Source organism: Neoarius graeffei, chromosome 4, assembly GCF_027579695.1.
Source record: "Neoarius graeffei isolate fNeoGra1 chromosome 4, fNeoGra1.pri, whole genome shotgun sequence".
Lineage (NCBI taxonomy): Eukaryota > Metazoa > Chordata > Actinopteri > Siluriformes > Ariidae > Neoarius > Neoarius graeffei.
In genome coordinates, this window is record NC_083572.1 from 105311800 (window position 1) to 105328443 (window position 16644).

A 16644-nucleotide genomic window follows, 5' to 3' on the forward strand; every position below is an offset into this window, starting at 1 on the left:
TGTATTCAATATTTTCACTCATCTGTGAAGGAGGGGCTTTAATTCTTCATGATGGAGTTATTTTATATGGAAATCAATTTTACAAAAACATTTGAATTGTAATCAAAAAAATTTCCACAGTGGAGGCCAGATAAAGCAAGATGCTATCTTTATTCTTATTAAACATGACAAAAGAAACATTGAGTGTTCGGTAAATGCAAAAAAAATAAAAGTTAAATTAGAAAATTTATTTTTTGACCATAATGTCCCAAATGAGAGACCAGTTTCTGAGACAGACCCATATACATATTACCGACATATAACAAAGAATCCTGTCAAGTTTCGTGAAATTCCTCCAAAAATTATGAGGGGAGTTGATTTCAGAAGGCGAGTACCCTTCCTGGGACGGACAGACGGACGTCACCATGACATAATCCCCCTTCAGCCAACGGGGGATAAAAATAAGGGAAGTTGATTTCAGAAAGCAAGTACACCTTGATGAAATTGCCAAAATACAAGTTTGTTAATAATCAAGGGCGTAACTCTGGTCAAATTTGCCCAAATTAAACAAAATTTCAATTTGCGTATAACTGTCATATAACAAAGCCTTCTGCCAAGTTTGGTGAAATTCCTCCACAAATTGTGAGCAGAGTTGATTTCAGAAGAACGTACACCCTCATGAAATTGTCAAAGTACAAGTTATTTAATCAAGGGTCAAAACTCTGGGAAAATTTTTACAGACGAAATTAAATCACAATCTGCGTATTACCGTCATATAACAAGGCCTTTTACCAAGCTTCGAGAAATTCATCCAAAAATCGTGAGAAGAGTTGATTTCAGAAGGTGAGCACCCTTCCCAGGACGGACGGACGGACAGATGGACATCGCCACGACATAATCCCCCGTCTGGCCTTTCAGCCAGCGGGGAATAAAAATCGCAACGTGTATTTAAATTATAACGTTGTGTCAAATTCAACACATTTTATGATCTTGTGAAAAAAGATGCCCAAAGGAAAGAAATAATTCTGTAAAAATGTTTACCAGTTCATCATTATTAATATTCAGCTTACAAAATGATGACTAAATACCGCTTCATACTGAACTATGATTATTATTACCGTTACTCAGCCAAGTCACGACACGGTTTTCAAATTTATCGTTAAAATAAACATGCCTTCTCTTTCACACAGTCGATTATCAACCTGCATTACTTCACATGGACATCTCTGTAAATTAGATAAGACTGCTGATGTCCATCCATCCATCCATCCATCCATCCATCCATCCATCCATCCATGATGTTTGTTTATAATATACAGTTAGGTCCATAAATATTTGGACAGAGACAACATTTTTCTAATTTTGGTTCTGTACATTACCACAATGAATTTTGAACAAAACAATTCAGATGCAGTTGAAGTTCAGACTTTCAGCTTTAATTCAGTGGGTTGAACAAAATTATTGCATAAAAATGTGAGGAACTAAAGCATTTTTTAAACACGATCCCTTCATTTCAGGGGCTCAAAAGTAATTGGACAAATTAAATAATTGTAAATAAAATGTTCATTTCTAATACTTGGTTGAAAACCCTTTGTTGGCAATGACTGCCTGAAGTCTTGAATTCATGGACATCACCAGACGTTGTGTTTCCTCCTTTTTAATGCTCTGCCAGGCCTTTACTGCAGCAGTTTTCAGTTGCTGTTTGTTTGTGGGCCTTTCTGTCTGAAGTTTAGTCTTTAACAAGTGAAATGCATGCTCAATTGGGTTGAGATCAGGTGACTGACTTGGCCATTCAAGAATATTCCACTTCTTTGCTTTAATAAACTCCTGGGTTGCTTTGGCTTTATGTTTTGGGTCATTGTCCATCTGTATTATGAAATGCCGACCAATCGGTTTGGCTGGATTTGAGCACACAGTATGTCTCTGAATACCTCAGAATTCATCCGGCTGCTTCTGTCCTGTGTCACATCATCAATAAACACTAGTGACCCAGTGCCACTGGCAGCCATGCATGCCCAAGCCATCACACTGTCTCCGCCGTGTTTTACAGATGATGTGGTATGCTTTGGATCATGAGCTGTACCACGCCTTCACCATACTTTTTTCTTTCCATCATTCTGGTCGAGGTTGATCTTGGTTTCATCTGTCCAAAGAATGTTCTTCCAGAACTGTGCTGGCTTTTTTAGATGTTTTTTAGCAAAGTCCAATCTAGCCTTTTTATTCTTGAGGCTTATGAGTGGCTTGCACCGTGCAGTGAACCCTCTGTATTTACTTTCATGCAGTCTTCTCTTTATGGTAGATTTGGATATTGATACGCCTACCTCCTGGAGAGTGTTGTTCACTTGGTTGGCTGTTGTGAAGGGGTTTCTCTTCACCATGGAAATTATTCTGCGATCATCCACTACTGTTGTCTTCTGTGGGCGCCCAGGCCTTTTTGCATTGATGAGTTCACCAGTGCTTTCTTTCTTTCTTTCTTTCTTTCTTTCTTTCTCAGGATGTACCAAACTTTAGATTTTGCCACTCCTAATATTGTAGCAATTTCTCAGATGGTTTTTTTTTTCTGTTTTCGCAGCTTAAGGATGGCTTGTTTCACCTGCATGGAGAGCTCCTTTGACCGTATGTTTTCTTCACAGCAAAATCTTCCAAATGCAAGCACCACACCTCAAATCAACTCCAGGCCTTTTATCTGCTTAATTGAGAATGACATAATGAAGGAATTTCCCACACCTGCCCATGAAATAGCCTTTGAGTCAATTGTCCAATTACTTTTGGTCCCTTTAAAAACAGGGTGGCACATGTTAAGGAGCTGAAACTCCTAAACCCTTCATCCAATTTTAATGTGGATACCCTCAAATGAAAGCTGAAAGTCTGGACTTTATGTCCATTATACAACTATAACTTGAATATGTTTCAGTAAACGGGTAAAAAAACAAAATTTGTGTCAGTGTCCAAATATATATGGACCTAACTGTATTACAGACTGAATGTGAGTAATGCACACAGTCTTATGGCCTTGACACACCAGATATGACACGAAACTGCAATGCGAAAAATGTACGAGAAATTTCCGCACAGAAAGCGTACACGCCAAATCGTGCTTCAATGCCGCTCCGAACCTAGATTTTCTGTGCCGTTACTGACAATAATACATTAGTAGTAGCTTCATATGTGTCACTGGTAAAGCATCGAGATGTGTATTGCATCGGCCTCAGAGACGGAGATGTACACCCCTAACACACACACTCCATTACGAGCTCACCTTTATCGAGAGCCCAGGTGTACCCGCTACTCCAGGGTGGCCATTTTGTCCTGGCAGCCCAGGAACTCCTGGCTCTCCCTTTTCCCCGTCTATGCCTGCTCGCCCTGGAGTGCCCTGCAAACAGGGAAAGGGGGGGGGGGGGGGGAAGACATTTTCACCAATGTCTAAAAAAAAGTTATTCAAAACCGGAAAAAAAATGTAAATAAAAATCTATTTTTTTACAATTCATACAAAGTACAGTTTATAATATATATTTATTTGAGCCATTCCACCGAATTGGTGCCATTTCCGTCCCTAGAAAATTATATGTATAAATGCACATAAAAATGTACTTCAGAATACATTTCCTTATTACGCAGAATGTCCTGCACATTGATCTGATTTCAAATTTAAGATATATAATTGTAAGGATTAATAAAAACTACCTAAAACACTGAAAAATAGCATGTGTTACCTGTCCCCGCACTCTAACTTTATACTTAACTATGAAATATTATGATTAAAATCCTTCAGAAACAGTATTTCTTTTGCACTGTTGTGTGACTCCATATCCTATCCATGGTTTAAATATATTTTTTTCATAAGAAATCCACAATATCTTAGTTAAAATACACATTAGTCATGTCCCTGGGTTTTCACTCAGTCCTGTTACCCAAACATACTGTATTGCCCCATCTGACAAATTTGGAATATTCCATAAATCACATGCTCAACAGGAAGTTACATCAGTTGTGTTTTCTGAAGGCCATGAGAAGACCAAAAGTTAGTTCTCTCATTTACTTTTCTGTATATTTGATGATTTTTTAACTTTGACTGGTAAGGTCAATGTCAACATACTGTCCTGTTACTTAAATTATTTCTTAGATGAGATTTGTTTATTTTAAAAATACAGATTTTTGGTAAAATCACTAGAATGTGCCAAGTGTGGTCATGCTATTAGCGATGACGCCATGTGGCTTAATTCCATGTATTAGCTAATCCTAGGCTAAAAACTCAGTCCTGTTACTTTCAGTCCTGTTACTCATATAAAGAGTATGCAGCCATCTTTGACTTCCAAACCTTGTAAAAAAAATAAACAACATAGCCTGAGGTTGACCAATACACATTTTGAATAGTTAATTATGTGTGTTATTATAATCAGTGTTGAAAACATATAATTAATTAAGTTTAATTTGGGAGTGGTACAACAAGCAAATGGCACCCATTTGGTGGAATGTCCCATTTATATATGATTAAATTATAAGAATAAAAAAGATAGCATGGTATTCACAATCTCTCATACAAGTGTATCATGATATAATGTTTGATGATATCGATATCATCATCATGATCATCACCACCACTCAGCCTTAGTGTTATCTGAGCGTCTTACAGGTATCCCAGGTAGACCCGGCTCTCCTTTGCGCCCCGTAAAGCCTCCGGTAACAGACCCAGGTTCACCCTGTAATGAAACAAACATTTCTCTTCAGCACAACGACAGAAACCTGGCTCCGCCCCTAATCTGTGCTGCCAGCGTACCATCACAAGCCGAGCTGGACTCTCACTAAATTGAGGAGATGGTGAAAGTCCACCTGAGTCTGACATTCGTCTGCTCTCTCACATACCCAGTGTCTGTATCTAACCAAAGCACACAACCTGAGCCCTGAACATTGTACATCATCTTTCTGCACTGGAACACATCTCCTGTGTGAGAGGTGAAGCTCTTACCCGATCACCTTTCTGTCCCTTTGATCCCGGCAAACCGACACCACCAGATTCTCCCTAATAAACAGGAAAAATCATTCAATACTGAAACATTAAAATAATGTATATATATGTGTGTGTGTGTGTGTGTGTGTGTGTGTGTGTGTGTGTGTACACACTCACAGGGTCTCCTCTGACTCCAGGTAATCCCTGTAAGCCCTATAATAAAATAAACCATATAAATAACTTCTTTTGGTTACGAAATACAGATGATTTAATCCTGAGATCTCAAATGTTAAAGATTTTCCTCAAAGGCCGAGTCAAAGAGCAATTTTTCTTTTTGGAAACAAGAAAATGTAAAAGGGTCAAATAAAGTAAACATAGATAAACAAATATAGACATCTAGTCAAAAAAACAAAAGACAGACAGATACCAAGAGACAGACAGAAAGACAAACAGAGAAAGAGAGAAAGACAGTAAGAAACAGAGATGAGAGAGAGAGAAAGATGGACAGAAAGAAACAAAAGATAGAGAGAGGTCAGAAAGAAACAGAGAAAAACAAAGAAAGACAAAGATGGACAGAAAGACAGAGATAAATAGAGAGAGAAAAAAGACAAAGATGGACAAAAAACAGAGAGAGAGAGACAGAGAGATGGACAGAAACAAAAAGAGAGAGAGAAACAAAGACAGCGATAGAGAGAGACAAAGACAGAGAAAGATGAACAGAAAGAAACAGAGAGAGACAGAAAGATGGACAGAGATAGAGACAAAGAGAGAAAGATGGACAGAAAGAAACAGACAAGAGAGAGAGAGACAAAGACAGAGAAAGATGGACAGAGATGGAGACAAAGACAGAGAAAGATGGATAGAAAGAAACATAAGAGAGAGACAAAGATGGACAAAGACAGAAAGAAACAGAGATGAGAGAGAGACAAAGACAAAGATGGACAGAAAGAAAGAGATGAGAGAGAGATGGACAGAAAGAAACATAAGAGAGAGACACACAAAGGCAGAGAAAGTTGGACAAAAACAGATAGAGAGAGAGAGACAGATGGAGAAAGAGAGACAAAGACAGAGAAAGATGGACAAAAAGACAGAGAGAGAGAAATCAATAAACAGAGAAACAGACAGACATATAGTAAAGGAGGGAGAGAAAGGACAGACAGACACAGATATGCAGACACAGACAAGCTGACAGATTGAATTTTTATTTTCCTTTAATACGTATTTTTATTAATTGATGCTGAAAATAACTGAGACACTGAAGAAGTAACAGTGGTGTAATATATAATTCCACATGTTCTGTAAAATTATCCATTTTTTTTCCCGTTTCCGGTTGAGAGTACGTCGTGCGCATTCTGGCTGCCGCTTCTCACCGGAGCTTTTTTATTTTATTTTTCTCTCCTTTTTTTATTCTAATTTGTTTTCTTTTTTCTGTGTTTGATGTTTGAGTGTTTTAGTCCGCCGGTGGTGGTGTAGCTCCGGACCCAGTTTTGGGCATCAGTTCCCTCCAGGCCTTGGTTTGCTGTGGGTGATGCCTGTGCTCCCAGCTATGGACTGCAGTGAGCTCGTTGCTCATTTTACATCGTGGTTGTCCAGCGCTCTGCGCTTTAATGCTTGGCGTGATGTTCCGAGCGATGTTGCTCGGTGGCGTCGCGGTGGCTGTGCAGGCGGTTTGGGGCACACCAGCGCTCTGCATGGCGGTGCTTCTGTGCTCGCTTTGTGGATCCATGGCGTGGTGTTCGAGCGATGTTGCTGACGGCGTCACGGTGGCTGTGCTGGCGGTGTGGGACTCGTTTTCATGCGCCTTTTGGTGGGACTGTGGCTGCTACACCACTGGAATGATATCCTGACCTCTATTTGGTGGAATTTTTTTCCTGCCTATTATTGTAAAGCGACCTTGGGTTTTGAGAAAGACGCTATATAAATTGAACATATTATTTGTAAAAACGGGTCGGGTATCGTCTGTGACCCACTGCACAGCTTTTATCATCTCCTCCCCAGGTTACTCACAGGAGGTCCTGCAACACCGGGGTTTCCTGAACGACCAGGAACGCCTGGATTCCCCTGCAACCCTGGAACTCCCTGCCAAAAACAAACAAAATAAATCAATTATTTGGGTTATGATTTGGAATTATTCTAATGAACTGTTAAACAGTGTAGAGAGATGTGTTTGAGTGTTTCAGAAACTGCTGATCTCCTGGGGTTTTCACACACAACAGTCTCTAGAGTTTACACAGACTGGTGCGAAAAACAAAAAACACTGAGTGAGTGAGCGACAGTTCTGTGGGTGGAAATAAACACCTTGTTGATAAGAGAGGTCAGAGGAAAATAGACAGATTGGTTCGAGCTGCCAGGAAGGATATAGTAACTCGTATAATCACTCTTTACAACCATGGTGAGCAGAAAAGCATCTCAGCATGCAACAGAAAACAAAAGAATACATAGGGTTCCACTCCTGCAGCCAAGAACAGGGATCTTAGAATCAAGAACAAGTTCCTATTAAAGTGGCCGGTGAGTGTGCATGAGAACACACAATCTGTGAGGGAGGGGTGGCGGCGGCATCTATAAGCTCATGTATATGGAAATGGGTGGATAGCGTTGCCCTCAGTGTGTTATATCGCCCCCTAACGTTACAGAAGCAGCAGTACGAAAAGTTGCAGTCGGCTGGAGGAAGCATGTGATGACCTTCACCCTCTCGGGTTGGTAACGCTCATGTGATGGGGAGAAATTCTAGATGGGAATTGGCCGTGACTAAATTAGGGAGAAAATATAAAAAGGGGGAGGGGACACAAAATCTTCATAGTTACACCGATATTCAAATTATTAATTTGTAAAATAAATGAAAACAAAAATGGAGATTGTTTGTCTTTTTTTTTTCCTCTCATTACCCTATTTGTAAACTCATGTTTGGAAACAAGGCATCTTTGTTGCAAATTCCCATGTAAGTGATTTTGTCAAATTTCTGTTTGTCCCCACAGTTCTGGCAACAATGCACTTATCTTCTGGTTTTTAAAGCTCAGAGGCAGCGGTTTTAATTTTATGCACATTTGAAACGTTATATGTTAAAAAACCCTCTGTAATTTTCTTCTGGTCCCAAGAAGTATTGTTAATAAGTAATAATTACAATAAGTTAGCGCGGATCGTGGCAAATTTCTGTTCGGCTATTTTCGTGACGTCATTTAAGCCAAACAAACTGCTTGAGTTGAGTCCACTTCCGTTTACTTACATTGCCGTTCGGCTTGAGTGCAGACGTGCGTTCGGGAATTTAAAAAAAAAAAAAACATGCCTTGTTGTGCAGTGAACTGTAACAACAGGACCGGTTCAGGAAGAAGCTTTTACCTTTTTCCGAGAGAGGAGAAGAGGCAGAGAGAGTGGATTGGCTTTTTCCGAAAGAGGAGAAGAGGTAGAGCGAGAGGATTGGCTTTTTCCGGAAGAGGAAAAGAGGCGGAGCAAGTGGGTTGGCTTTTTCCGGAAGAGGAGAAGAGGTGGCGCGAGAGGATTGTTTTTTTTTTCCCAGAAGAGGAGAAGAGGCGGAGCGAGTGGGTTGGCTTTTTCCAAGAGAGGAGAAGAGGCAGAGACAGTGGATTGGCTTTTTCCGAGAGAGGAGAAGAGGCAGAGTGAGTGGGTTGGCTTTTTCCGAAAAAAGAGAAGAGGCGGAGAGAGTGGGTTGGCTTTTTCCGAAAAAGGAGAAGAGGCGGAGAGAGTGGGTTGGCTTTTTCCAAAAAAGGAGAAGAGGTGGAGAGAGTGGGTTGGCTTTTTCCGAAAAAGGAGAAGAGGCGGAGAGAGTGGGTTGGCTTTTTCTGAAAAAGGAGAAGAGGTGGAGAGAGTGGGTTGGCTTTTTCCGAAAAAGGAGAAGAGGTGGAGAGAGTGGGTTGGCTTTTTCCGAAAAAGGAGAAGAGGCGGAGAGAGTGGGTTGGCTTTTTCCGAAAAAGGAGAAGAGGCGGAGAGAGTGGGTTGGCTTTTTCTGAAAAAGGAGAAGAGGCGGAGTGAGTGGGTTGGCTTTTTCTGAAAAAGGAGAAGAGGTGGAGAGAGTGGGTTGGCTTTTTCCGAAAAAGGAGAAGAGGTGGAGAGAGTGGGTTGGCTTTTTCCAAAAAAGGAGAAGAGGCGGAGAGAGTGGGTTGGCTTTTTCTGAAAAAGGAGAAGAGGCGGAGTGAGTGGGTTGGCTTTTTCTGAAAAAGGAGAAGAGGCGGAGAGAGTGGGTTGGCTTTTTCCGAAAAAGGAGAAGAGGCGGAGAGAGTGGGTTGGCTTTTTCCGAAAAAGGAGAAGAGGCGGAGAGAGTGGGTTGGCTTTTTCCGAAAAAGGAGAAGAGGCGGAGAGAGTGGGTTGGCTTTTTCCGAAAAAGGAGAAGAGGTGGAGAGAGTGGGTTGGCTTTTTCCGAAAAAGGAGAAGAGGCGGAGTGAGTGGGTTGGCTTTTTCCGAAAAAGGAGAAGAGGCGGAGTGAGTGGGTTGGCTTTTTCTGAAAAAGGAGAAGAGGCGGAGAGAGTGGGTTGGCTTTTTCCGAAAAAGGAGAAGAGGCGGAGAGAGTGGGTTGGCTTTTTCCGAAAAAGAAGAAGAGCCGGAGAGAGTGGGTTGGCTTTTTCCGAAAAAGGAGAAGAGGCGGAGTGAGTGGGTTGGCTTTTTCCGAAAAAGGAGAAGAGGCGGAGAGAGTGGGTTGGCTTTTTCCGAAAAAGGAGAAGAGGCGGAGAGAGTGGGTTGGCTTTTTCCGAAAAAGAAGAAGAGCCGGAGAGAGTGGGTTGGCTTTTTCTGAAAAAGGAGAAGAGCCGGAGAGAGTGGGTTGGCTTTTTCCGAAAAAGGAGAAGAGGCGGAGAGAGTGGGTTGGCTTTTTCCGAAAAAGGAGAAGAGGCGGAGAGAGTGGGTTGGCTTTTTCCGAAAAAGGAGAAGAGGCGGAGAGAGTGGGTTGGCTTTTTCCGAAAAAGGAGAAGAGGCGGAGAGAGTGGGTTGGCTTTTTCCGAAAAAGAAGAAGAGCCGGAGAGAGTGGGTTGGCTTTTTCCGAAAAAGGAGAAGAGGCGGAGTGAGTGGGTTGGCTTTTTCCGAAAAAGGAGAAGAGGCGGAGAGAGTGGGTTGGCTTTTTCTGAGAAAGGAGAAGAGGCAGAGTGAGTGGGTTGGCTTTTTCTGAAAAAGGAGAAGAGGCGGAGTGAGTGGGTTGGCTTTTTCCGAAAAAGGAGAAGAGGCGGAGAGAGTGGATTGGCTTCTTCTGAAAGAGGAGACAAGGTGGAGAGATTGGATTGTGTGTGTCAAGCCAGAGGAGTGTTTTTTTCCGGAAGAGGAGACGAGGCAGAGAGGGTGGATTGTGCGCATGAAACAAAATCAAGCAGTCAAAGAAGAAACGGAGCAGCAACGCTCAAGCAAAAAGGAGAAGATCGGAGGGAAACATTTTTACTTTTGCTTGCAATTGACAAGTCAAGAATCCTGAGGGATCCTGTACAATCATTGTGGAAATGAGACAAAGGGATATTTCCTCGCTTAGAGTCGGCTATAAATAGTATAATGCCGTGGATGGCAGGCTAATGTGGCCTACCGGCGCACTGTCCAGTAATCGTTCCCTATATCCACTAGGGAGGGCAGTTTAATTATTCTTCAAAAGGGCTCTTATTTAGTATTACAACGAAAGTAAGAGTTTATCATAACTACCAGGATAAATTGTTTGGGCGCGAGTCTTGTTGAGGTCCGGGGTCACCGCGATCAGAGTCGGCCGAGTCGCTGTCCGATTCCGAGGCCGCACGGTCAAACCAGTGAGCCACATTCACCGATTGCTTCGCAACGGCCATAGGGTCATACAGATACGGTTTCACCTCTCGATATTCAATTTGGAGAGTTCCTACTTCAAAATCGCTATCAGACATTTTACACAACCTCTCACGACCAAAGTCCGTACACGTGTGCTCGGTTCGCAAGTAAACGCAGAGGTGCTCCCGGTCTGTTTGGCTTGAATGACGTCACGACGACGGCCCCCTGGTGGTGAAAGTGCGCATGAGTGAGGTGTAAACAAACCTTCGGAAATTGGGCAAAACAGTATATTTTAACCATTTTATTCAATATTAGGGTGAAAATTAGACACTAAGAAGAGTGAATTCGCTTTTTGGGTCGTTCTTCTAGACAATAAAGTTGATCTTCTACGTTTCACCTCCGACCGTTCACTGCAAAAAATGAGCTCTTGTTGAGAGAAAATATCTTTAATATGGGTGAATTTATCTATTATTTCTTATTAGAAGTTTACTAGAACTCAAATACAAGATTATTTAGCTTACTTTGAGACGCTTTTACTAATTTCAAGCCTTAAATTTTCTTATTCTATAGAGATCTTGCAGTCACATGACTGGAAAGTACACAACTGCCATCTTGTAGGTAAAAAACACCGCTGAATACTGCTGCACTCGTGTACAGAATGGATCAATTTCAACCGACGGACTACACGGCTCATTTTTCTAATGAACAGATAACTAGATATATGTCTAAAATAAACGATCTACAGATTTGTGACCCTTATGGCTTACCGGACGGAGTTTTCACGACCGGATTTTGAACTGCCAGCGGAATACCCGGACGTGTATAATTACCTCATTAACTTTCCCTCGCTGTTCAGTGGTGAAGCACTGCGTGCTTATAAATCTCTGGACAGTTATCTTTACAGAAATTCAGGATTTGTCAGCGACTCAGATGTGGCATCTTGTAAACAAGAATCCTCATTGGATGAGTAAGTCACTTAAGTATTGAGTATAGCACTGACCAGCCGATTATAGAATAAGGTAATTCCAAATTGTCCGTGTTGTTTACATGGATCTGGCGTTGGAGAGGTAGAGGCTTGGCAGTGGAGATTTGAGTAGCTGTTTTCTGAGCTTAGTCAACAGGCCGGCTCTGCAGCCTCGCTTTTGCTTCCGCTCCCGGCGCCGCCTCCTTCGGTTTGCTTCCGATAACAATCCACGGAGACCCCGCTGGTCTCGCTATCTCATCCGGAATGTTGTGCATGCGATGGAAATCGCTACAAACCGTCATTTTCTGCTGGAAACCAATGTCCAGTAAGTCCATACTGTTGTAGTGGATATTGAAGTCCGGTACAGACGAACAACACGCAAAAATACACACAAAAAACATAAAAAACGTGCACAGGTAGGGAGAGCTTGTAGCCGCAGCCGTTGTAGTAGAATTGTATATAGTAGGGTTTTCCAGAAGAAAAGGTAGAAGTAAAAGCAGAAGTAGAAGGCGGAATATGGCGTTTGACCGACAAGATGGCGTCTGTCACAATCTGGATTGGCTGTGACGTCACATGCAAGTGCTCCATAGGCAGATAAATTTGTTCATTTTAAGCATTCAATTCTAGAAAGAAGCAAAATTATCTGCCAATAGAATAAGAAAATTTAAGGCTTGAAATTAGTAAAAGCGTCTCAAAGTAAGCTAAATAATCTTGTATTTGAGTTCTAGTAAACTTCTAATAAGAAATAATAGACAAATTCACCCATATTAAAGATATTTTCTCTCAACAAGAGATCATTTTTTGCAATGTTGCCTATGACCTTTAAAACTCTATCACATTGTCCAAATGTCCACACTGAAAAATAAAAGTGGCCTAATATGATTTATTTGGACTGTAGCGACATCTGGAGTGTAGTCAAGTGGACTTATACTGTACCACATCACTGTTGAATTCCCCGGGGAGCGGATATTCAGCATTTTTTTTTCGATTATCGGAAATCAGATGCTTAAATAATTTGTTGCTGCTCAAAGTTTTATTTTTAATTAATGTACACTACCGTTCAAAAGTTTGGGGTCACCCAGACAATTTTGTGTTTTCCATGAAAAGTCACACTTTTATTTCCCACCCTAAGTTGTAAAATGAATAGAAAATATAGTCAAGACATTTTTCTGGCCATTTTGAGCATTTAATCGACCCCACAAATGTGATGCTCCAGAAACTCAATCTGCTCAAAGGAAGGTCAGTTTTATAGCTTCTCTAAAGAGCTCAACTGTTTTCAGCTGTGCTAACATGATTGTACAAGGGTTTTCTAATCATCCATTAGCCTTCTGAGGCAATGAGCAAACACATTGTACCATTAGAACACTGGAGTGAGAGTTGCTGGAAATGGGCCTCTATACACCTATGGAGATATTGCACCAAAAACCACACATTTGCAGCTAGAATAGTCATTTACCACATTAGCAATGTATAGAGTGGATTTCTGATTAGTTTAAAGTGATCTTCATTGAAAAGAACAGTGCTTTTCTTTCAAAAATAAGGACATTTCAAAGTGACCCCAAACTTTTGAATGGTAGTGTATATGTACAGTGGTGCTTGAAAGTTTGTGAACCCTTTAGAATTTTCTATATTTCTGCATAAATATGACCGAAAACATCATCAGATTTTCACACAAGTCCTAAAAGTAGATAAAGAGAACCCAGTTAAACAAATGAGACAAAAATTTTATACTTGGTAATTTATTTATTGAGGAAAATTATCCAATATTACATATCTGTGAGTGGCAAAAGTATGTGAACCCCTAGGATTAGCAGTTAATTTGAAGGTGAAATTAGAGTCAGGTGTTTTCAATCAGTGGGATGACAATCAGGTGTGAGTGGGCACCCTGTTTTATTTAAAGAACAGGGATCTATCAAAGTCTGATCTTCACAACACATGTTTGTGGAAGTGTATCATGGCACGAACAAAGGAGATTTCTGAGGACCTCAGAAAAAGTGTTGTTGATGCTCATCAGGCTGGAAAAGGTTACAAAACCATCTCTAAAGAATTTGGACTCCACCAATCCACAGTCAGACTGATTGTGTACAAATGGAGGAAATTCAAGACCATTGTTACCCTCCCCAGGAGTGGTCGACCAACAAAGATCACTCCAAGAGCAAGGTGTGTAATAGTTGGCGAGGTCACAAAGGACCCCAGGGTAACTTCTATGCAACTGAAGGCCTCTCTCACATTGGCTAATGTTAATGTTCATGAGTCCACCATCAGGAGAACACTGAACAACAATGGTGTGCATGGCAGGGTTGCAAGGAGAAAGTCACTGCTCTCCAAAAAGAACATTGCTGCTCGTCTGCAGTTTGCTAAAGATCACGTGGACAAGCCAGAAGGCTATTGAAAATGTTTTGTGGACAGATGAGACCAAAATAGAACTTTTTGGTTTAAATGAGAAGCGTTATGTTTGGAGAAAGGAAAACACTGCATTCCAGCATAAGAACCTTATCCCATCTGTGAAACATGGTGGTGGTAGTATCATGGTTTGGGCCTGTTTTGCTGCATCTGGGCCAGGACGGCTTGCCATCATTGATGGAACAATGAATTCTGAATTATAGCAGCAAATTCTAAAGGAAAATGTCAGGACATCTGTCCATCTCAAGAGAAGGTGGGTCATGCAGCAAGACAACGACCCTAAGCACACAAGTCGTTCTACCAAAGAATGGTTAAAGAAGAATAAAGTTAATGTTTTGGAATGGCCAAGTCAAAGTCCTGACCTTAATCCAATCAAAATATCGTGGAAGGACCTGAAGCGAGCAGTTCATGTGAGGAAACCCACCAACATCCCAGAGTTGAAGCTGTTCTGTATGGAGGAACGGGCTAAAATTCCCCCAAGCCGGTGTGCAGGACTGATCAACAGTTACCGCAAACGTTTAGTTGCAGTTATTGCTGCACAAGGGGGTCACACCAGATACTGAAAGCAAAGGTTCACATACTTTTGCCACTCACAGATATGTAATATTGGATCATTTTCCTCAATAAATAAATGAAGAAGTATAATATTTTTGTCTCATTTGTTTAACTGGGTTCTCTTTATCTACTTTTAGGACTTGTGTGAAAATCTGATGATGTTTTCGGTCATATTTATGCAGAAATATAGAAAATTCTAAAGGGTTCACAAACTTTCAAGCACCACTGTATATCTGACAACCACAATTAAAAAAAAAAAAAAAACACACTTCTGTAGTCTGTCTTTATGTCGCACCCACAGTGGTTTTGGATTAGTAGACACGTGGACCACGTGTCGAGTAAACCCAATCACCTGTGTTCGCGTCCACGGTGAGAAGAACAGGAAGAACAAGGTGAGACGGTACAACAGTCGGCAAAAAGCGCGATACACTCAGTCATATAATTTCGCTCATTCACTCTCACACACAGCCCTTGAGATGACGGCTGTCGTCGGTACACTTTTCACCAATCGTTGCTCAAAAGTACTTTTTTTTAAATAATGTTCTAAGATTAAACATTATATTCATTAAATGTAAGCTGTAAGAAATAATTAAATTCTTGTACATTTTTCAAACACTTGTGGTAAATGGATATCGGTCCAAATTTCCGTTATCGCTGTCCTTGATTACTAATAATCGGTCCTGGTATCAGCCCAAAAATAAACACATCAGTCCACCACTAGAATGCTCAATTCTGATTGGTCAGAAGGTTTCTATAACGGCACCTATTACGCATTTTCGACCAACGGGGAACGGGTTTTTGAACCAATTCCATTCAGGAATCTCTGAACCTTGGTGCCAGTTACCGAACCCACCCACGTTTCCACCAGTTTTGAGCAGAACTGTTGTAATCATGAACAGAGAGCATTGCTCAATTCACAACAGGAGTAAACTGTAGTCGCAAGATGGCGGTGCCCATCGATTACCTCCGAGCTTTTGTTCTGTTATTGGAGATGTTTGTTTTTGGTCCATTTATTCCCCCTGAAGATGCATTTTTTTCCTTTTTTGTTGCGTTCTCCATTGCTGCACCTTGCTTCCTCTCCAAGCTAATGACATGCCCACCAATGTCATCACGGTTCATGCTGGAAAAACCAGCTGTATCTTGGTTCCGGCTGGGAACCAACTTATTTTTGGACGAAATTATCTGGGGTGGAGGCGGCATGGTGGTGTAGTGGTTAGCGCTGTCGCCTCACGGCAGGAAGGTCCGGATTCGAGCCCCGTGGCCGGCGAGGGCCTTTCTGTGTGGAGTTGCATGTTCTCCCCGTGTCCGCGTGGGTTTCCTCCGGGTGCTCCGGTTTCCCTCCACAGTCCAAAGACATGCAGGTTAGGTTAACTGGTGACTCTAAATTGACCGTAGGTGTGAATGTGAGTGTGAATGGTTATCTGTGTCTATGTGTCAGCCCTGTGATGACCTGGAGACTTGTCCAGGGTGTACCCTGCCTCTCGCCCGTAGTCAGCTGGGATAGGCTCCAGCTTGCCTGCGACCCTGTAGAACAGGATAAAGCGGCTAGAGATAATGAGATGAGATTATCTGGGGGTGGGTTTCCCAAAAGCATCGTAGCACAAAGATAATCATTAAATGGTAGCGCGAGCATAAAAATGTACACTCTCTCTCCTAGTTAAGCTGCTCTTAGCGTTAAGAGGCTTTTGGGAAACCCAGCCCTGAACGGTTCAAAATTTGGTGCACAAACCAGAACGGAACCCGATTCCTGTTGGTCAAAAAGGGGTATTGACCATCATGCAGCTTCAAATCACAGATTTATATTAATGCACATGTTCTCATACATTATCTTGTTTTGCTGACATTGTATGTAACTACAAATGGATAAAAATGTGCTAATTTTTTCATAAATTGTTGACAAAATGATGAAATTTAAGCAGAATCACAACACCCTGTTATTGATTATTTTCCTCTAACAGCAAGTCCCGTGGATTTTTCTTCCCCCGACAAAGCACATCTGCACAAGTAGAAATAACATGAATTATTTTTTTCGTGGTGCAGTTTTCATCAAATCCTGCGCTCTGATTGGCTG

At 41.5% G+C, this 16644-nt stretch overlaps 1 protein-coding gene across 1 annotated transcript in view; it reads right to left on the reverse strand.

Annotated features, from left to right (window-relative positions):
* Window positions 1–16644, reverse strand: part of col7a1 (collagen, type VII, alpha 1) — a 519627-nt gene that overhangs the window by 267819 nt on the left and 235164 nt on the right. Inside the window, exons 34-38 of the mRNA XM_060918496.1 lie at window positions 6935–7006; window positions 5105–5140; window positions 4946–4999; window positions 4611–4679; window positions 3239–3352 (exon numbers count right to left, since the gene is read on the reverse strand). Of these exons, the coding sequence (XP_060774479.1) occupies window positions 3239–3352; window positions 4611–4679; window positions 4946–4999; window positions 5105–5140; window positions 6935–7006 (345 nt within the window). The remainder of the gene's footprint in view (window positions 1–3238; window positions 3353–4610; window positions 4680–4945; window positions 5000–5104; window positions 5141–6934; window positions 7007–16644) is intronic.